General features: G+C 54.6%; 8 protein-coding genes across 8 annotated transcripts; 4 read left to right on the top strand and 4 right to left on the bottom strand.

Moving 5' to 3' along the window:
- Window positions 1–1,673: 1,673 nt before the first annotated feature.
- CLUP02_11354 (uncharacterized protein) lies at window positions 1,674–2,036 on the top strand (the record flags this gene model as incomplete). The annotated part of the gene is made up of 1 exon (XM_049290322.1): window positions 1,674–2,036. One exon carries the CDS (start codon window positions 1,674–1,676, stop codon window positions 2,034–2,036), a length of 363 nt encoding a protein of 120 aa, XP_049147467.1.
- A 1,648-nt stretch (window positions 2,037–3,684) lies between these two features.
- CLUP02_11353 (covalently-linked cell wall protein) lies at window positions 3,685–6,553 on the top strand (the record flags this gene model as incomplete). Its single annotated transcript, XM_049290321.1, has 8 exons — window positions 3,685–3,808; window positions 3,879–3,927; window positions 4,016–4,238; window positions 4,296–5,069; window positions 5,203–5,245; window positions 5,320–5,332; window positions 5,424–5,508; window positions 5,564–6,553. 8 exons carry the CDS (start codon window positions 3,685–3,687, stop codon window positions 6,551–6,553), a joined length of 2,301 nt encoding a protein of 766 aa, XP_049147466.1.
- A 686-nt stretch (window positions 6,554–7,239) lies between these two features.
- Window positions 7,240–8,847, top strand: CLUP02_11352 (uncharacterized protein; the record flags this gene model as incomplete). The annotated part of the gene is made up of 1 exon (XM_049290320.1): window positions 7,240–8,847. One exon carries the CDS (start codon window positions 7,240–7,242, stop codon window positions 8,845–8,847), a length of 1,608 nt encoding a protein of 535 aa, XP_049147465.1.
- Window positions 8,848–9,088: 241 nt separating this feature from the next.
- CLUP02_11351 (sugar porter family MFS transporter) lies at window positions 9,089–10,967 on the bottom strand (the record flags this gene model as incomplete). Its single annotated transcript, XM_049290319.1, has 4 exons — window positions 9,089–9,977; window positions 10,062–10,198; window positions 10,263–10,366; window positions 10,421–10,967. 4 exons carry the CDS (start codon window positions 10,965–10,967, stop codon window positions 9,089–9,091), a joined length of 1,677 nt encoding a protein of 558 aa, XP_049147464.1.
- Window positions 10,968–11,004: 37 nt separating this feature from the next.
- On the bottom strand, window positions 11,005–12,624 carry CLUP02_11350 (uncharacterized protein; the record flags this gene model as incomplete). The annotated part of the gene is made up of 6 exons (XM_049290318.1): window positions 11,005–11,114; window positions 11,468–11,577; window positions 11,640–11,693; window positions 11,781–11,844; window positions 11,897–12,028; window positions 12,162–12,624. The coding sequence occupies 6 exons, from the start codon at window positions 12,622–12,624 to the stop codon at window positions 11,005–11,007; spliced, it is 933 nt and encodes a 310-aa protein (XP_049147463.1).
- Window positions 12,625–13,593: 969 nt separating this feature from the next.
- CLUP02_11349 (alpha amylase) lies at window positions 13,594–15,411 on the top strand (the record flags this gene model as incomplete). Its single annotated transcript, XM_049290317.1, has 1 exon — window positions 13,594–15,411. The coding sequence occupies one exon, from the start codon at window positions 13,594–13,596 to the stop codon at window positions 15,409–15,411; it is 1,818 nt and encodes a 605-aa protein (XP_049147462.1).
- A 305-nt stretch (window positions 15,412–15,716) lies between these two features.
- On the bottom strand, window positions 15,717–16,574 carry CLUP02_11348 (uncharacterized protein; the record flags this gene model as incomplete). Its single annotated transcript, XM_049290316.1, has 1 exon — window positions 15,717–16,574. One exon carries the CDS (start codon window positions 16,572–16,574, stop codon window positions 15,717–15,719), a length of 858 nt encoding a protein of 285 aa, XP_049147461.1.
- Window positions 16,575–19,221: 2,647 nt separating this feature from the next.
- On the bottom strand, window positions 19,222–19,696 carry CLUP02_11347 (uncharacterized protein; the record flags this gene model as incomplete). The annotated part of the gene is made up of 2 exons (XM_049290315.1): window positions 19,222–19,510; window positions 19,590–19,696. The coding sequence occupies 2 exons, from the start codon at window positions 19,694–19,696 to the stop codon at window positions 19,222–19,224; spliced, it is 396 nt and encodes a 131-aa protein (XP_049147460.1).
- Between the last annotated feature and the right edge of the window lie 15 nt (window positions 19,697–19,711).

Genomic DNA, 19,711 nt, shown 5'->3' with positions numbered 1-19,711 from the left:
TCAAATCTCTTCACAGTCCCGGCACTCTCCCTTGCTTCAGAGTTTTCCGTTTCGATGTCTCTCGAGCCAGGGCAAACAACAATCGCGCCCACAGCACGATTCCGAGTAGGCCCAGAGGCTTCGCAAGCTTTTCCCCTGTCCCCTGCATGCCCAACCCTAAGACTGTGTGGCCTTGCCTCTAGCGGGCAGCTCCCGCCCGTCGCCCCAACCGCGAGCTCCGACAGCTACCGAAAGCTTTGAGGCTAGAGCACATGCTACCTAGACCCAAACCGAGTAGCGCTGAAGTCCGTCATTCCGGAGACGGTTTCCGGCCTTGGAGCGTCGAAGGGCACCGTTGGAGGGAGGGGTAAGGAGGAATGTTGCTGGCCTGAGAATCCCGGACCGAACAAAGAACTCGCGCCGGCTTCGAGTCGGTATCTCTCAGGCTCTCCTCTCTCCTCCACTCACCAGAACACACCACCACCAACTGAATGGCCTCTGGTGCTATTCTCACCCACTTGTTGGCCTAGATTCGGCCGCACGGCCTAAAGCCAGACCAGTCAACAGGTGTCACTGACTTCGGGGTGGGCGGATCGACGCAGGCTCTGACACTGGCGAGCGGTGCTAATGCAGGGCGCCTAGCCTTGGCGTGCGTAGCGAGCTGCTTGACGGGTACAGCGCATGCGACAGGGCCCGTCGTCCCCTGTAGAGCGGCGCTTGGCTGCGGGTGCCGTGGGTCTTCAAGACGCCACAAGGGAAAAGATGGGTGGGATAGTCGCTGGGGGGCTTCCTTTTTCGGTCGTTTTCAACCATCGGAGGATGGACGGAAAGGCCAGGTGCTAGGAAAAACCTCAAACCCCCTCGAGCCGACATCCAAGGTCTCCGGTCCACCCACTCCGACCCGGTGACGACGCAGTGATAGGACGGCTGCAGGGCTTAACAGATGATGATATTCGTCGATGTTCGTGCCATGATATCATGGCGACCGGGTTGGCTGAAACGCAACAACGGGGGATTGACCAAATGACATTGGATTCCCCAGAGTCGAACTCAGGATTCCTGTTTTCGGCAAATTTATGCCGCCGGAGAAGAAGGTCGGATGAGGTCGCACGCTGTCGAGATGAAGGGATCTGGATCAGGGCTGTGGCTGGTATGGATGAGAGACAGAGTACTACGGTGCACCAATCTCAACTTGGAGTCATGGAGATGGATGACCACGGCCACTTGGTCTCCTTCATCCGTCCGAAGTACGCAGAACACATGCACACATGTACGGAGAGGATTCGCATATCCGTACACAGCTCAAAGATACGCTCTGGCAGGTTGGGATTGGGCTGGCAGGACCACATGTTTACCCAGACAACGAACATCCTGGGAGATCCTTCCCCCTCTTGACGACACCAACTTCTTTCTTGGTGTTCTGCACCAGACAAGCGCCAAAAAGAAACGGAGAAAAAAGTGTACCAGAGTGACACTGTTCTGGACTCTTGTCCGTCGACTAACAACGAGGAGGCTCCAGTCCAAGGCAAGGGATCAAGACATCTTTGCATCTGTCGAACTGTTCGCAGCCAATCCGTGCCTGAGGAACTCATGACCCCCTTTTCTTCTCCCAGGCCAGGGACGCATTCCCATCCCCGAAGTCACCAATCATGTCTGATTCTCCATGCTCAAGTTCTCAACGGGGAGAAATCACCATGTCTCGCGAGCTCACTGTATCTTTGGATGCCGCACCACATATCCACGTCTTCCACCAATCCCGACTTCCACATCAACATGACCTCCGCCTCAACCCCCTCTCGGTAATCGATCGGGTCACACCCCGGCTCACCCCCTCTTCCGACGACCCCTCACCGCAGGTCAAGGTCCACATCCAGCACCACGGCACGGCAAGTCAAGACAGCCTAAAGAACAGGCCAAGGCCAGGAACACAGTGCAGTGCCGACCTCCCCGTCCCCGCTGCCGTGTGCCCAGCACCGCTGAAAATCGACCGATGCCATTCTCATATCCACAACCACGCAGAATCGCTGTCTGCTTCTGGAGCCCAAACATCTCACTAAACAAGCCCGACAAGTCCAACATTCCACGCATTTCGCTCCTCACCAGCACTCATTGGTCATTTTGGCCGTGGTACCTGATCAGCAGAAGCCACACCGCATTCGAGACAGGCCCTCCAGCTTCTAGGAAATTTCCCCCAAGCGGTCGGCTGCGCAAGCCTTCTGTCTCAGCACAAGACAGGCCGGTGGTCGCAGTTAATCCAGCAGTCTATCTTCGGTTTCTCATTCATCAATTCTTCTGCTGTTTACGACGTCTTACAGGCCAGGCCCCTTGTTGTTGCCTCGTCGAATCACATATTTGGTTGCTCCGAGTACAGGATAAAGTAGTTGCAAAAATAGCAAAACAAGCAGCCCCCTCTGTTTTGCGTGCCCGGTTCGTCCGAATCGCTCTGCTTGGGGGAAACTACAGCACTCTCACCATGACTCGACGGAGGAAAAGCTGTGTTCTATCTCTGACATCACCAGGCCCAGCAAAATCATCCATGGGCTTTGCATCGGGACAGTGCAATTGAGCTTGTGGCACTGACCCTGGTCCTGGTTGAGGTGTGCCTCCAGCCCAGCCCTGCTACCAGAGGCGACCTCCCCAACCACCCCTGGGCCACTATGTTTACATCAACAACCATCAGTCATCCACCCACCCATCCACACTCGCAAATCAATATTCAACCGCTGCTATGTAGTGAAAGTGTGGATGAGGTGGCTGTGATGTTGTTGTTGTTGTTGGTCTGATGTACAGAGTAATAAGCCTGGAATGTACATGCAGATTTGCTTTGTTCCAAGTGCTGTTTGCAAGTAGCCGCATGCCTCTCTGCATATCAGATCACAACTAATACCAACCTTCACAAACACACATGGCTACTTACACCACGTATACACACGCTACTGCAAGTTCCTTAGCTCAAGGTATTTGCTCCATCAAATCCACATTCTGGATGTCAAAGACGCGCAATACCCACGGCTGAAGCTTATCTTCCTCCCCTACCAGCCAACCCACCAGGCCTTACTCACAAGTCTACCCTCCCTTTCTTTGTATATGAACCACCGGACCCCAACCCTCCCTCCTCCTCGGTCTCCCTCTCTTCAGCACAACTTCGCCATCCCTGCCCATACTCTCGCTCATAGGGTTGCCCTCCACCAAGGAAGCCTGCCACGTTTATTTCACTGAACCTATTCCAACACCTTATTTCTTTCTACCGACCCTTCGACACTCACTCATACGCATCGCGCGTGGCAACGGCAAAGGAACAACAGACGACCATCACCTCACACAGCATTGTGCCAGAGGTACCATTCGAAAACAAAGCTCTCTTCCTTCCTCGGCTCTCTTCCGATCTCACGCTTCCCGTGCTTCCACGAGGCACCAACACAGGCAGTACCCGCCTTTTTTGTGTGATTCTTGAACGAGGGCATTGTTGGACAAAGCGGGTCAGGAGCTTTTGCTGGACTACCCTTCACCACTTCACCTTTGGGCAAAAATAAATCAACTTGGTTGTTGGAAATTCTTCTCACCACCACATCAACATCTCACCTGAGCTACATTGCTTTGCCAACAAACTACCTGCCACAACAACCTTCACCGCCTCCTTAGGAACCACAAGAACTTCGATTCAGGTAAGCTGATCTCTATTGCGACCCCTCTGCTGTCAGCGAGATGGGACTCCGATTCCTCTCATGGAGCGCGTCTCGCGGTTTCGTTGGCTCTATTTTGGCGATCTATGAGCTTGCTACATCGCTCATCCTTCTTCTTCCATCACGGCGGGCGACGTCATGGGCTTGTGGCATCAAACCATGAATATGCCCGCGTTGTTGGCCCGGGTATTTTCATTGCTTGATTTCTGGGTTTAGTCAGAGCTCCCGTCGACTTTTCTGTCCCTCCTGAGCTGTCTGGTGACTCGTGAAGTGGTTTGTACTTCATGATCTCGCTGGTCCTGCACGATCTTGCCTACATTTCCGGAGGATCGGCACACTATATGAAAACTCAGAATCCTCAACTTGAGCGAAAATGAATCAGTCTTGCTAATACATACATCTCTAGCCAACAAGATGCGCTCCTTCGCGATCATCCCCGCCGCTTTGGCTACCTTGGCCGTGGCCATGCCGCAGGCTGCTCTCAAGCCATCTGCGAGCCCCCCCGCCGGCTGCTCCACAAGCTACACTGGCAACTTCGGTCTGACCGTTGTCGAGCTCGGAAAGCGAAGCCTCGATGTAAGCCTACCAGCCTCCGAAAAAAAAAAAGAGATTTTATACTGACAAACGCAACAGAAGCGTGGCTCCTGCACTGGAACTGGTTCTTTGGACCTCACCCTCAAGGACGGTGTCCTGACCGATTCCCAGGGCCGCACTGGCTCTATCGTCGCCAACTACCAATTCCAGTTTGACGGTCCCGCTCAAGCTGGCGCCATCTACACCTCTGGCTTCTCCGTCTGCTCCAACGGCTCCCTTGCCCTCGGAGGCTCCACCACCTTCTACAGATGCCTCTCTGGTGACTTCTACAACTTGTACGACCGTCACTGGGCTGAGCAGTGTTCTCCCATTCACCTCTCGGCTCTCCCCTGCGGCGCCGATGCTCCCGTTCCCTCTGGACAGGTTGTTGGTACCACCATGGTGGTGACCACTCTCGTCACGGTTATCGGCGACGGTCAGCCTCAGGTTGTCCCGACCACGATCCCCGTCCCTCTCTGCCAAATCGGCGATGGCCAGGTTCAGGGCCACACCACCCCCTGCGGCGAGCTGCCTCCTGTCACTGTGACGCCCTCTGCTCCCGCCAGCCAGCCCCCCTACACTCCCCCGGGAACCCCTGTTGCCCCTCCTGCAACCACCGCGCCGGTCGTCCCGCCGGTCCCCACCACGAAGGTGCCCGTTCCGGTTCCCTCGGTCCCGTCGACGCCCGTCAACAGCACGGCGGTCGTGACCACCCCTGGCACCACGGCTACCACGCCTGCGACCACGACCACACCGGCGGCTCCCCCCGTTGCTGCTGGCCAGAACCTGGCTCCGGCTTCGTTTGTCGCTCTCGTTGCCACTCTGATGGCAGTCGTCTGCCTTATCTAGGTCGCTTGACTCGGAATGTGTGGGTGGACTTGAATTGGTTCACAAAGGCTTAATTGGCATTTTTGCTTCTCAATACCCTGCCAAGAAATCGGCATTTTAATTCCATGATGATGACCAGGAAACGGACTTTGTACAAGAGCAGAGGATGGATGGGTTTGCAGGTTTGCAAATAGGTAGCTAGATAGTTGGAAGGGGCTGTGACAAGTTCCTAACTCCGCCACTAGAGCAATACCAGCACATCTTCAGCTGTAACAGTTTGAAATGACTTCGTGATCAGTGACTGGCGAACATGGCATCCGATGTCGCTGCGCACCGCAGGGAGTGACATTCCACCTGCAGGGATGTGACTGGAGATAAGATAAGTGCTGCACGGACCTCAGCGCAGACATCTGGGCCGAACCTCCAAATTTCTGGCATGCGCATCGTGCCGTGACATCTCGGCCAACCTTCTTTCGCTCTGACAACACACGAACACCCAGCCATCTCTTTCGACCAACATCTCTCTCTACCTTACCTCGACCTGCACACGTACGCACGTACATCTGACACGTACGCAACGCGGCCATACAGCCATGTCAGAATACTGGAAATCGACACCAAAGTACTGGTGCAAGCACTGCAGCATCTTTGTCCGCGACACGAAGCTCGAGCGACAGAATCACGAGGCGACGGGCAAGCACCAGGGCGCGCTCAAGCGGTTCCTGCGCGACCTTCACCGCGGCCATGAACAAGAAGAGCGTGAAAAGGACAGGGCGAAGCGCGAGGTGGAGAGGTTGAAGGGGATATCGTCCGGCACGCCATCATCATCATCATCCTTTTCAAGACCCGGTGGTTCGAGCAGCAGCGGCGGGCCGCCGTCGGCGGAGGCGCAGCGGAAACAGCAGATGGAACAGCTCGCCGAAATGGGCGTTTCGATACCGACGGAGTTTCGGGGCGATATGGCGATGGCGGGGGAGTGGACGGTCACTGCGACAAAGGTTGTCGACGACGAGGAGGCGGCGAGGGAGAGGAACAAGCCTATTGAGGCTAAGGCTGTTGGGGTGAGGAAGCGGGAGCAGACGGAGGAGGAGAGGGAGGAGGAGGAGGCTGTGAGGGGGTTGTTTAAGAGGCCTAAGAAGTGGGGGAGCACGAGGACGATGCCGGCTGACGACGAGGATCTTGATGCGTTGTTGAGTGGGAATACGCTGATGAGGGCTGTGAAGAAGGAGGAAGAGGTGAACAAGGCTGAGGTGGATGTCAAGACTGAGGTGAAGCAGGAGGGTGAGGGGGAGGATGCGGCGGGAGCTACGTCTGATGCGCCGGCTGTTAAGAGTGAGCCGGTGGAGGACGAGGCTGGGAAGGGCTTGGACGTGCCGGCCTTGGGAGAGGACGGCGTCAAGAAGGAGGATGAGGCTGCGGAATCCACGGAGTCCGCGGCGCCGGCGGTAGTGTTCAAGAAGCGTAAGCCCAAGAACATGCGACAAAAATGAAGATTTTCATCTTTGGTGGGGGATGGATATACAGCAAGTCTGGGGTGCATAGCAAGGCGTTGGGCATTGGGTTCATACACTACATAGATACGGGGTTTTCGAAAGGATGTACAGATCAGCGGCCTCTTAGACGAATGGTCAGGGATAAATACCATGGATGTTTGCATCATGGATGTTTGCATCATGATCAATGGGAGTATTGGTCTGGCCGTCTGGCGTGTTGGTGCACAGTTGCATTGCGTTGGTGATGGACGAATCCTTCTGGAGCGGCAATACAAATACAGCGTCCCATGTCCCATCGTCCCATTACCAAACGTGCCAATTACTGGGCCTGAATCTTCCCCCGGGCGTCTAGGACGGGGGTTAGCGGGGTAACACGTGACTCACTGGGGAAATGGAAGTCACTGCGCGCACCGGCACCGGGCAGAACGGGGACATTTCCTTCTCTTCCATGCGTCCAGTCATTGATTTTCTCGGCACGCGTTGTCCTCCAACTCCCGTCACTCATTTCCATTGCGTGGTAACGTGGTTGGGGTCACACTCACTCACGTCCAACCTCTCTCATTCAAGGTAGACACCAAAACCTAAACAGCGCAACATCAACGAACAAACACAATCAGATCAGACGTTCAATCTCACTCTCACCCGCGCACTCAAAACGACCTGGTACACCATGAGGCTTCGCAATGGAAAAGACGATGGTGTCCCCCCCAGCAGCTAGTCCCTCCAACATATCCCCAGCCAGCAGCTCTCACCTCGGCAAACGCCACGACCACAGCGAGGACGCCCAAGAATCGTCTTCCGGCGGTGGCTACAATGGCGGACCGTCATCAACAACCGGCCGCAAATCCTCATCATCCGGCGGCTCCCGCCCCAAAAGAGCCCAAGTCTCCCGCGCCTGCGCCCGCTGCAAAAACCTCCGCCGCGCATGCAACGAATACCGCCCCTGCAAGCGCTGCGTCGACGCCGGCCTGGGCGACCAGTGCCTCGGCCTGCCCGGCCCCGTCTCCCTTGCCTGGGTCTCGGACGGCTCCCAGGCCTTTGGACACATTCCCCGCGAAGCTGTCCAGCGCATGGCCGATCTTCTTCCGGCGCGGGTCATGGATTACTGCGTCGATCGCTTCTTTGCGCGGTTGCACCCTACCATTCCCATCTTGACGCCCGAGTACGTTGCGCAGATGAAGGTCGTTGCCGGGCCGAGTGAGGTCGGGATGGAGGCGCATTGTCTTCTGACGGCTGTGTGCGCGTTGGTGCTGCTTCAGGTGGAGGAGCCGGAGAGTCTGTGGATCCAGGGCCTGATTCCGGAGAAGAATGCGCTGCATGGGCGGATGTTGTTCGAGGAGGCGCTCGCGGCGCATCGGAATTTCGCGAGAAGGTCGAATCCGACGTTTGAGCAGTGCCTGCTCACGTTTTTCCTGTACGCGTGCCACTCTGCGCTCTTTCACCACAGCCAGGCTTTCTTGTTTCTGAGAGAGGCGACGACGCTGTTCTTGCTGCTGCGGATGAACACACCCGAGGCGTCGGCGAGTCCGGCGGCGGCGGTGCTGGCGGACCGCTTGTTCTGGGTTCTGTTGGTGTCGGAGCGGTCGCACGGGATCCGGTACCGGCGGCCCGTGACGCTGCAGATCACGGCCGAATCGCCTACCCTTGGCACCGACGACCCGAGCCTTTCGGGGTTTTGGAGTTTGGCGGCGTTGTTCAGTCCGCTGGACACGTCGTTTATCGCGCTGTTGAATATGGAAAAGGTGGCGACGCCGCCGTCGAACGCGGCGTTGACGTACATCGAGACGGCGGTGAATGCGGCGCTGCGGTCGACTTCGGACCTCAAGGACACGCAAAAGGCGAATCTGAGGGTGACGCAGCTGTGGTTGCGGATCATTCTCTGGCAGCTGCGTCTGCGGTTCGGGTACCTTGCTGAAGAGTCTGTTCACTCGCCGAGCATGACGTATCACTACCCTCTCGAGGTGGCCAAGGACCTCGTGCTCTCGACGCGGGATTTACCCGTGGACAGTATCAAGGTGCACGGGGTCGGGTTGACGGAGAAGTTGTTTGACATCGCGAGCGCGGCGGTGGATGTGCTCGCGAGGGTGCCGATTACGAAGCCGTCCAGTCCGAGGGGCGGCCGGATGGGCGGGACGGGCAGTGGGCCGGAGGATGATTTGGAGTATATGCGGCGGCTTATTACGAGGTTGCCGGGGGGCAATTCGATTTACGATGACTTGTTGGAGAAGCATATTCAGCAGGCTGTGCCGAGTATGGCGATTGCGGGGACGTTGGCGCGTCGGCCGACGTGAGTTACGTTTTGATACCATGGATATGCAGCGTATAGCACTTGGGAGGAGAAAGGAATGCGGGTTCAGAGATGGCGGAGTGAGGTTAAGACCTGTTCATTATGCATGAGATTACGCTAGTAGTGTATCTGGTAGAACAATAACTCCAAACATAGGGGTATCCAACATCCTCAAGGCCCGCTCCTCGACACGTCCTTTCCTTGTCTCTTTTTATCTCCCATCAGGGGCATGACAAACACAGGACCTAATGCTCCTCGGCCAACTTCTTCTCGCTGTTGAGCTCATGCGAGTACGGATCAATCTTCGTCTCGGCAAACTTCCTCGCCGAAACCTTGTGCTCGAACAACAGGTCCAGCTCGGCGTACGTCCTCCCCTTTGGCTCCGGCACGCGGAAATACACCCACACGGACGAGAGCAGACACGTGCCCGCCCAAAACAGAGCCGTGCGCGCGCCCCAGTTCCACGCCGTCGACGAGAGCTGGTAATTCGTCATGACGTTCACAAAGATGTTGCTGGCGTTGTAGCCCGCGCGCGCGAGGACGATGGTCTTGTTCTTGAGACGCGTGGAGGAGAGCTCCGAGACGAGGGAGTAGGTCACGGGACCGACGGTGAAGTCGTAGACGAACGTGAAGACGATGAGCATGGCGCCGATGGCCCAGACGGAGGCGTTGCTGTCGGAGAAGGAGAGGCAGCCGACGATCAGCAGAAGGCAGAATTGCGCGCAGAGGCCGGAGAAGTGGATCGTGCGCCGGCCGATGCGGGACATGAGGAACCAGGAGCCCGCGGTGCCGACCATGCCGAGGGCGTACTGGCCCATTGACAGGGAGAAGGAGTTTCCGGGGTCCATGCCGGCCTGCGTCAAGAAGTAGGCAAAGTAGCCCATGAGGTTCTGCCCGCCGAGGGTCTGGACGAGCCAGATGCCGACGACGATTTCGGTGCGGCGGAGGTCGACGCCCTTGAAGCAGTCTGCGTAGGTCACGCCCTCCTTTGCGCGCTTCTCGAGCTCGTTTGTGTGTTCTATCATGGCGATCGTCTCGTCTGGGTTGAAGTTTGGTTGGTTGCGGGAGGTGAGGCGGAGGAGGGCGCGTTTGGCGGCTGGTTTGTCGTTGTGGCGGACGTACCACCAGGGGGATCTGCTGTTGTCAGTCAAAGCACGGCAGAGAATGGCTTCTTGAGGGGGGGGGGAAATAAGTATGGAATCTGGGGTTGAAACTTACTCAGGGGCGAAGAAGAGGCCGATGAGGATGGGGATGGGCCAGACCCATTGGACTCCAAAGGGGATTCTGTAGGCCCATTCGTCCTGGTGGTGGTAGGAACCCTTGTTGACGGCCGCGGAGAAGAATTGTCCGATGACCTGGATTTTGTTAGTCTGCAACGTCTTGTAGTTTGCCTTCTCGTCCTTGTGAAGAGTGACCTACCCAGCACATGTTGATGAAGGTGGTGAGATACGGCCTGAGAACGACGGGAGCGACCTCGGAGGCATATGCTGGCGTGACACTCTGGAAAGCACCCCAAGGGATTCCTGCAAGACGTTAGCAGCGATACTCGAAGCCAGGATGGAAAGTCGGGGCATTACCGCAGAGAACCTCCCCAAGCACCAAGATCTGCACATTCGGCGCAAAGAACAGCACAAAGATGAACGCAATCATCAACACCAAGAACCCCATGGTCGTGACCCGATACCCGTACCGATCCGCCGTCCAGCCGGCAATCACAAGCCCGAAAATCTCGCCGGCGCGGGCGCCGTTGCTGAGGCCGGACTGCCAGGCGGCGGAGATGACGTGCTTGTTCTGGGCCTCGACAAAGGTGCCGTACTTGCGCTGGAAGACGGCCGAGGAGTAGAGGTTGCTGAGGAGGGCGAGGTCGTAGCCCTCCATGATGAGGGTGGAGGAGAGGAGGACGGACCAGCCGATTGCTTTTGGGTAGGTGCGGATGGCTTCGAGGAGGGACATTTTGTGTTCTGCGGAGGCGGCTTGGGCTGCCTCCGCGGCGAGGTCTTCTGGGTGCGCGGCATCGTGGTTGTTGGGGGTTGCGGTGTTGGTGTCGTCTGTGATTGAGGTGTGGTGGTGGATGCCTGTTTCCTTGTCCTCTGGGACGGGGGAGGAGACCTTTGGGTCGGCCATTTTGAAGTTGATAATTGTATGTACGGGGTATCAAGATTTATGATGCTGGAGATATGACGGATGAAAGATTGGATGAGATGTATGAGATGATGAGGAGGAGGATTGAGGGAGGCGGGTGAGGCTCGGGGATGCGCGAAAGTCGGACGCCTGAAGGAGGGAGGTGAATTAAGTTGAGGAGGGCATTCGGGGCGTCTTATATCCCTCCAAGGGTGGAAGAACCCGAATCAATTTGACAGCTTCGGGTACAACAAGAAGGGTCGTAGTCAAAGTAACATTAGAAAGTGTTTGTAGCGCAACAGTGAACAATGGACGCGGTAGTGAGAAAAAAAGGTGAGGTGAGAGGTTGGAAAATAAAATAAAAATCAGAGCTAAAAGTTAAGTGACAAGACGCCCTGCGCTTGAACCGTGCGCTCTAGTAATTAGTTGCGGTTCCCCTTGGGGAATAAGTTCGGGGAGGGGAGGGGAGGGGGTCCTGGACGAGATTGGTTTGGCGTGATTACGTTGATTTTCGTGTGTGGTCATGATGGTGAGGTGAGGGAAGGATTTTGCAGCATGTTGAAAGTATGTCAGTCTCGGTTGACATGGGGTGGTTTGTTGCTGTGCCAAGCATCTGATTTTGGTGATGAGCCATTCCCTCCCCGGTCCTCAGTAGGGTGGAGGTTAGTTGGTGACTCTGTGGTGGTTAGGGGGAGGGGAAGATGTGTCGAATCACGTTGTTTTTCCCAACTCCATGGGCAATTTGTGGAGAAGCGGAGGATCAGTCTGTCAGTCTACCGGTACGGAGCAGGTATGAGAAATGATTGTGGGGATGACATGGAGCGACAGGATTGGTCTCTTGAATCTCGTTTTGGAGGGTTTCCCAGCTGGACCATCAAGACTTTGGAGACGAGCATGGAGATGGAATCTCAAGCTATGGATTGATGGAGAACCAAAGGCTTCACTAAGCCTTCTACAGGTCTGGTGATGGCGTCCTCGACTCGTGCCAAGGCGTAGCTGGAACCCATTCTGATCATTCTGAAGATGGCGGCACGAGGCGTCAACAGGAGACTCCGCCGGTGAAACTTGTTGTGTACGGAGAGTCCGTATAGATAGATCAAGGGAAATAAGGAAAAAGTAGGGATGGGAAGGATGGGTTGACGCTATTCGCACCACGGCATCCATCTCACGAGGTCGAAACTAGATTGAGCGCCTCACCATCCCCGAGCCGAGCTCCATGCGCATGTGCGGCGTAGCCACCGTCAGCCAGGCCCGGGGCGTGGTCTTTCCCCAGATTCGGGATGAGACCAACCCAGCCATCCATGATCCAGCCCAGTTCTCCAGACTTTTGTTGGACGGCCCTGAAGCTCATCACCACTTTTTTCTTCCAGAGGCTTGACCGAGGCGAGGTCTGATTGGTGGGAAGGCATGACGTTTGTGGCTCCCGCGGGAGACAGGGGGGTCGGAGGGAGGTGCGGAGTCTAGCGGAGCATCTCCGGGTCCGGGTGGTCTCCACTATTCGAGGAACGACAGGGAATGCGGAGTCTCCGCCCGTTGAAGATTTCTCTTTCTTCATCTTTTCTTTGCATCTTGTGTCACGGTACATCTGAAATGCATCATCATCCGATAAATGACAGCCACCATGTGCGGCGGATGCGGAGTCTAAGCACTTTCTTCCCATGTTCCAAGCCGCCGGAGCGCTAATCAAAAGGCTAATGATGAGCAGAAAAATCATATGAAAATTGAGCAAAAAAACAATCCCGCATATCTCCGCTTCTTCAACAACTTTACGGAGTACTGCGCACTTGCGGATGCTTCGTATCCACCTTGGCACATCGAACGGGCGGAAGCAATGCGGAGTGAGGGGAAACCTGTCTCCTGCGACCATACGTTGCAAACCTCACCGTACCTTGCTGCGTATGGATACTTGATGCGAACCTGTGAGAGTGTGCGAGAAAGAGAGAGAGACGCAGCTACGAAGACTCAGCAATTAGATAACCAAGAAAAGGCGGGGAACAAGCTCATTCTCCCATCGGCATCTCCACAGACAAACGCACTCTCTTTTGAATTCTCACCCCGTCACACCTCACGCGATGCATCCTTTTCTCCCCACGGCCCTTCTACGGACTGATTCCGCCGGCACGACATTCATCCCCCCCCCCTTCCCCCGTCCTCGATAGAAGCAGAAACCCTCGCCCGAAATGAACCACTCAACCCACACACGGCCACGATAACCACGACTCTACTCCCGAGTCCATTTCCTCTCGCACGAATACCCGCTACGCATACTCCCCCCACGCCCATCGCTCTTCTCTCCGCTGCAGGTCATGTCGCCACGCCATTTTTCTGCCCCGGCTACTGATCGCCGCCGTCCCAAGTCCGATGCAGCCCATTCGCCGCGTGGTCAAAATGCGAATCGTTCCCGGCGCGTCCTGACCTCTGCCCATTGACCTCGGATCTCTCCCACACTCGATCCTCACTCAACTTGACATCATCCTCCTCCTCCGCTACTCATCCCTCCTCCTTCTTCCGCCGTCTGTCTGTCCCTTTCTGCTACTCGTCTACTTCCACCTACCTGATTGACGACAACCCGCCCTCATTACAGCGTGGCTTGATACCGTGATACCTATCCAACAGCCCCTCCTTCACCATGGGATCCCTCGTCTGGGACGATGAGAACCGCTGGGTAGGCAAGCAGCCCTGGTGGAAAGACGCAACCTTTTACCAAGTCTACCCCGCCAGCTTCAAGGACTCGGACGGCGACGGCTGGGGCGATCTCCCCGGCCTCATAGCCGAGGTCGACTACCTCCACGAGCTCGGTGTCGACGTCGTCTGGGTCTCCCCCATCTTCGAGAGCCCCCAAGCCGACATGGGCTACGACGTCTCCGACTACCAAAAGATCTACGCACCCTACGGCACCGTTGACGACGTCGATACCCTGCTGGACGAGTGCCACAAGCGCGGCATGAAGGTCATTCTCGACCTCGTCGTCAACCACACCTCTGTCGAGCACGCCTGGTTCAAGCAATCACGCTCCTCCAAGGAAAACCCCAAACGCGACTGGTACATCTGGAAGCCCGCGCGCTACGACGCCAACGGCGTGCGGCACCCGCCGACAAATTGGCGCGGGTACTTCGCAGGCCCGACGTGGACCTGGGACGAGCACTCCCAGGAGTACTACCTCCATCTGTACGCCCCCGACCAGCCCGACCTGAACTGGGACAACGAGGCCTGCCGCGAGGCCATCTACGAGGACACGATGCGCTTCTGGCTCGAGCGCGGCGTCGACGGCTTCCGCATCGATACCGTGAACAAGTACTCCAAGCGCACAGACTACGTCGACGCCCCCGTCACCGACCCGACGTCGCCGCACCAGCCCGCGCCCGAGATGTGGTGTAATGGACCCCGCATCCACGAGTACATCCGTGAGATGAACCGCAAGGCCCTGGCGCCGTACAATGCCGTCTCCGTCGGCGAGCTATCCCTTACGCCGCACCCGTCACAGGTGATTCCTTACGTCTCAGCTGCGGCGAAGGAGCTGGACATGGTATTTGAGTTCTCCGTGATTCGGCTGGGTAACGGGAACGGGTTCGGCGCAAAGTATATTTACCAGCCGTTTCCGCTGTCGACGTTGAAAAAGTACACGGAGACGTGGCAGTCCTTCATCGAGGGGACGGATGCCTGGGCGACGGCGTTTTGCGAGAACCACGATAATGGGCGCGCGGTGTCGAGGTTTGGTGATGATTCGACGCCCGAGCTGTGGCTTGCTTCAGCCAAGACGATTGCGCTGTGGCAGGCGACCATGTCTGGGACGTTATTTCTGTACCAGGGCCAGGAGATTGGCATGACGAATATGCCGGCCAGTTGGGGGATAGAAGAGTACAAGGATATCGAGAGCAGTAACTTCTACTCGGAGGCGTTGGAGTCTGGGGATGCGGAGCGGATCGAGAAGACGATGCATGGCTTGCGCATCTTGGCGAGGGATCACTCGCGGATACCGTTCCAGTGGGATGATAGCCCCAACGCTGGTTTCGCGAGGGAGGGCGCGAAGCCGTGGATGAGGGTGCATGACGAGTACAAGTCTATCAATGCCGCGAAACAGCGCGGCGACCCGGACTCCATCCTGTCGTTCTACAAGAGGGTGCTGAAGCTGAGGAAGCAACACCGCGATGTGTTCGTCTTTGGGTCGCATCGGTTGATTGATCCGGAGAACGAGAAGACGTGGGTTATACTCAAGGAGAGTCCTGCGCCGGTGAGTGGAAAGGATGGCGGGGTGAAGAGGAAGGCGCTCGTGGTGATGAACTTTTCGAAAGAGGATGGGGAGAGTGCTGGGGATGTTGCGGCGTTGCTTGGGTGTGAGGCGCCTGAGGTGCGGTTGTTGGTTGGCACGAGGAAGGGTGGGGAGTTGGTGAAGGGGGTTGCGCCGGCGTTGAAGGGGTGGGAGGCGAGGATTTATACCAATTTTTGAGAGTTTATATGTTGAATACCATGATGCTTGGCAGAAGTTGGGTTCAGAAACGAGGAGGGGCTCTAATGATATCGATGTTCATGCCAATCTAGACTCGTTCCTAGATCTTATGTACCCAGCTTTCTATTGCTTAAAACCTTTTCTCGTTTCAATAAATTCCGACCAAGGTCTGGGAAGTAACAAAAACACTCTTGGCATTTTATAGTAACACTATACCCTTAGTTGGAACCAATAATCGAACGACATCCAGCGCTTACATACAAACAGGAAGCAAAGTAATTAAAGTAGAACAGCAAATACTGAGCTTACTCCGAAGCGTCCTCTTCATCTGGAGCTTGGAAAACAATGACCCCATGTCCCGCGTCTCCATCATCGAGCGTAACAGACTGGATGTCAGTACTCATTTCTTGAAACTCTCCTGCAGCCGGCAAGCTCGCTTCGCCGTCAACCGACTCCGGGTCTTTAATGCCGCCCTTCTTACGTTTCATAAACTCGCCATAATGGAGTTGCTTCCTCTTCCCCCATCCCTTCGGCTCAATCTTCAATAACTGATAGCCGAATATGATATCCTGCATCGCCTCGAACCCATGCTGTTCTCTCTGGCCCTTTGAACCACTCACTTGCGCCCCAACACTAACCTCGGGCGACACTTCCACCCCGACCTGAGCATGTGCCGCCCTGTCTGAGCTACTGCTCTGCTTCACAGCAAACCCCTTGGCGATCTTGAGCCCCGTGATCATGTACACCGGCTTCGCATTAATCCTCTCCATATTCATAAACGGTTTCACTGCGGGACTATTACACCGCTCGTGGATCTCCTCGTGCGAGGGGTGGCGCAGGAGGTACGTCGTCTCCAACACGTCCATGGTGTATTCGCCGTGCCTGACGTTACTGCGGCTGGCGCCGACCTTGAGTTGGATCTTCTCGAGGAAGACGCTCCACATGCTGACGTCGAAGCGGCGGGCTGTCTCTTGCGACATGCGCCAGTTGCGCTCGCACGCCGTGTCGGTGGCATACGCGCTGCCACTGCCGGGGTCTGCGTAGCTGCAGACTACGTGCGGTTTGAAGGGGTCGACGATGATGTTGCCGATGGCGATGGGGCCGCCTGGGCGGAAGGTCCATTGGGGGGCTAGGAGGTATGTTGGGTTCTGTACGAAGTCCATGTTGGAGTCAGCCAGATGGAGTATCTAGTGAAGTAACGTCGAGTCTGTTGGTTGGCTGCTTGCCTAGCTTGCTGATTTTTAGTATTTAAGCACATCGTCTTAAGCACCCTGGCACCCTCCTCCCCCACGCTCTATGACGATAGAATGTCGTGCTTCATTGGAAAATGAATGAGGACTTGCTTCTTCCACTACAATCATACTGCAATCAGTGCGGCTGAGGCCCGACGGCATTCCATGCATTACGCTGGAATCAAGGGCATCACAACCCAACGAGATCAGGGCACAAAATCGCTACCGCCGCATACGCGACATTCAAATACTGAAACCTAATGATGCGGAAATTACGGAGCTAATACCACGAGGCTTGGTCAGATATGCTGGCTTGACCTGCATCAGGTGAAGATACCCGTCGGTAACGAACTAGGGATCTGCTTGGTGCATAACCCTATCTCCGGCATTGCGCCTATTAACCTTCCGCATTTAGAGCAACGCGAATAACTAACAAAATATGGAGTTACCAAAGTAGAGAAAGAAGTCAAGATATTATGAGCTAATTGGGAAAGGGAAATACCAAGAATAGGGGTTTGCTATGCATCATCCCAAATCAAATGCCGAGGTGTAAGACAAGCTGTCTTACTCCCTTGAAAGGCAGCATGCCTTGCTTACTTACATGAACGCCTATGATACTTTTATTGCCCGTAGCTTCGACTTGAGATTGCTGATCGACGTGGTTGTTCGCAAGATAATAATACTCAAGTGATACTGCAAACTCCTCGGTGGAGGTTGATAAAACTCAACAAACATCGAGGGAAAATATTTTCCAGATGAGCAAACCTCCGTTGCGTACCTTTAGCATCTACAAGGAGGGCATCTAATAATCTCCCTCATCCAGCGCCTACTTGCGACGAACATACTGGGAGGATAAGAAAATGCTTTCTCCTAGGTCATTCGAAGACTGGACTCGGGGAGCATGGACCTTTTTCGAAAGTCTTGTGCCCTGGCCGTATACACCTTTCATTCAGTGGCCATGTCAAATCCTTTGCTATCCTTAATTTGGATTCAGAAACGATAAAGGTGATAATGGTTTGAGCCTTAATATCCACAGATTCGGGGTGCTGACGAATTTTACCATCAATTAATGTTCCTAACTCCATGTCAGACTCCATTGGACGCACAAGTAATACCTGAACAGAAGACTCTGCCGCCACGATGCAACGAATATCTCAGCTCACTCTTCGCAACATTGGGCTACTAATATATCCGATGAGATTCGAGTATAATGTTTAATAACCGATTCTCTACAACACTCAATCAACTCTCAAGAACGTTCTTGAAGCTTCGAAATGATCCTTTTTTAATTATCGCATTGGGTGCCGTCGTAGAATGAACGATTACACAACGTAGCATATTGCACTGATGAAGCTAAAGCTTTGACACAAGTTTCTTATTACGAATTCAATCTATTAACCCATTCATGAGATGTTCATAATTTGAATTGACTCTGACGGCCTTATGAAATTCGGAAATCGATAACTTGATGTGATAGGAAGTTTTCAAAACTACTCCCGTTGGGCGCATCGATCCTCAGTCCTTCATTCTCGTATTATCATAGAATCTCTCTGAAGGAGTTTAAGAATCTCATGAATGTAAAATTTATGTTCCTCATAAAGAGTCTCTAAGCTGTCATCTTCAGCCGATTCACTAGACGTAGTCAATTCTGAATCCGAAGCTTCTGATCCGCTGCCTTCTTGGACATCTTTTGGATCTGGCTTGCGTACTGAGACTTCTTGAGTCTCAACCTCAATGAGCCCCTTGGGCACTAATTTTGAGATTTAGCTTGGCAGCGAAGATTTTGAGCAGAGCACTAACCAATCTCCAAGAATTCCTCCGAAGCCTCCAGCAAGCCCTCGAGGTGACGGCATATTACTTTACTCGCATTATTTATATCTCTCAAGCGATGATCAAGTGACAATTTACTGCTACTTCTTGTGTTGAAGCTAGCCGCCCAGATGTTAAAGTCGGCCTGACGGTCTTCCATCCACGCTGGAGCGGAAGCAGATCCTTAACTGACGATGAGCCGGCCGAAAGCAGCTTTGCAGTCTGGTATGCGCTGGGGGATGGCAGGGACTTCCATGTTAGGACGTAACCGGTTGGTGTTGGCTCACAAGGCACGTGGATTGCGATGTAAAGTTGGAAGTTCCCCAACGTCGCCGTTGTGCGAATTAGAGATGTTTTAGTACTTTCAATCTGGGCTGTTGTTGAACAAGAACCTAGGGAGGCGGCTTTGTTTGCTTTTCACAGAATTGGACATTGGCCGCGAGGGAGTTTGGCAGTAGAGAAACGGGAATGGAACCCCTTCTTCGAGAACAATGAGCACAAAGGAACCTGGCTTCGATCCAGTTGCCTTCCTCTTCCAAGCCAAGTTTTGTTAGCTAGGAGCCCACCTCTTATACCACACTCAGGCGTGGGATGCTGCTAATTTCTACCCTTTCTTCTCCTTTCGTGCTCGAATCACGTTGTGTTTTGCTGCATTAGCGGTAAATCAAAGGCTGATTTACTTGCCAGTTCAAAATTTGTATCGGATCGCAATTCATGGACTCTTGACGAGGAAGAAAGAATGTATAGGGATTAGATGCCTCAAAACTTGCTAAATTACAAAGATCTCGCTTCCATCTCCAGGTGCAATCATCTTTTTGTTTGCAACTCCTTCCTTGCGCAGGGTGTCCTTCATTTCAATAAGAGCAGCCCCAGGATTCATGAAAGTCGACCCTTTGGAATAGATCTCACGGTTCCATGTGGGATCCATAATGCCCTTGCGTATCTTGATGACTTGCACCGCCCAGACGAAGTCAGAAACATGCCCGCTTGACAATGACAGATTGTTCTCTGACGAACTGTCTATGTTGAAACCAACATCGGCCACACCAGAGAACCCACTGATCAAAGTTAGTCTTCATGTTGATAAGTACAGTCATCTCCTTCAAAACAATGGGGTTTGCTAGTTGGTTGTCTTACGCTCCGAGGCCGGCTTGGACTCCAATGTTACGTGTCTCCAATCGGGCGACTTTCGCACCACGAGCGACAATCATCCCAGTGATCATGAAGCAAGACCATGATCCCATTCTTTTGCTTCTTTG

This window comes from Colletotrichum lupini, chromosome 5, assembly GCF_023278565.1.
Source record: "Colletotrichum lupini chromosome 5, complete sequence".
Lineage (NCBI taxonomy): Eukaryota > Fungi > Ascomycota > Sordariomycetes > Glomerellales > Glomerellaceae > Colletotrichum > Colletotrichum lupini.
This window is presented reverse-complemented; position numbering and strand designations above follow the sequence as displayed.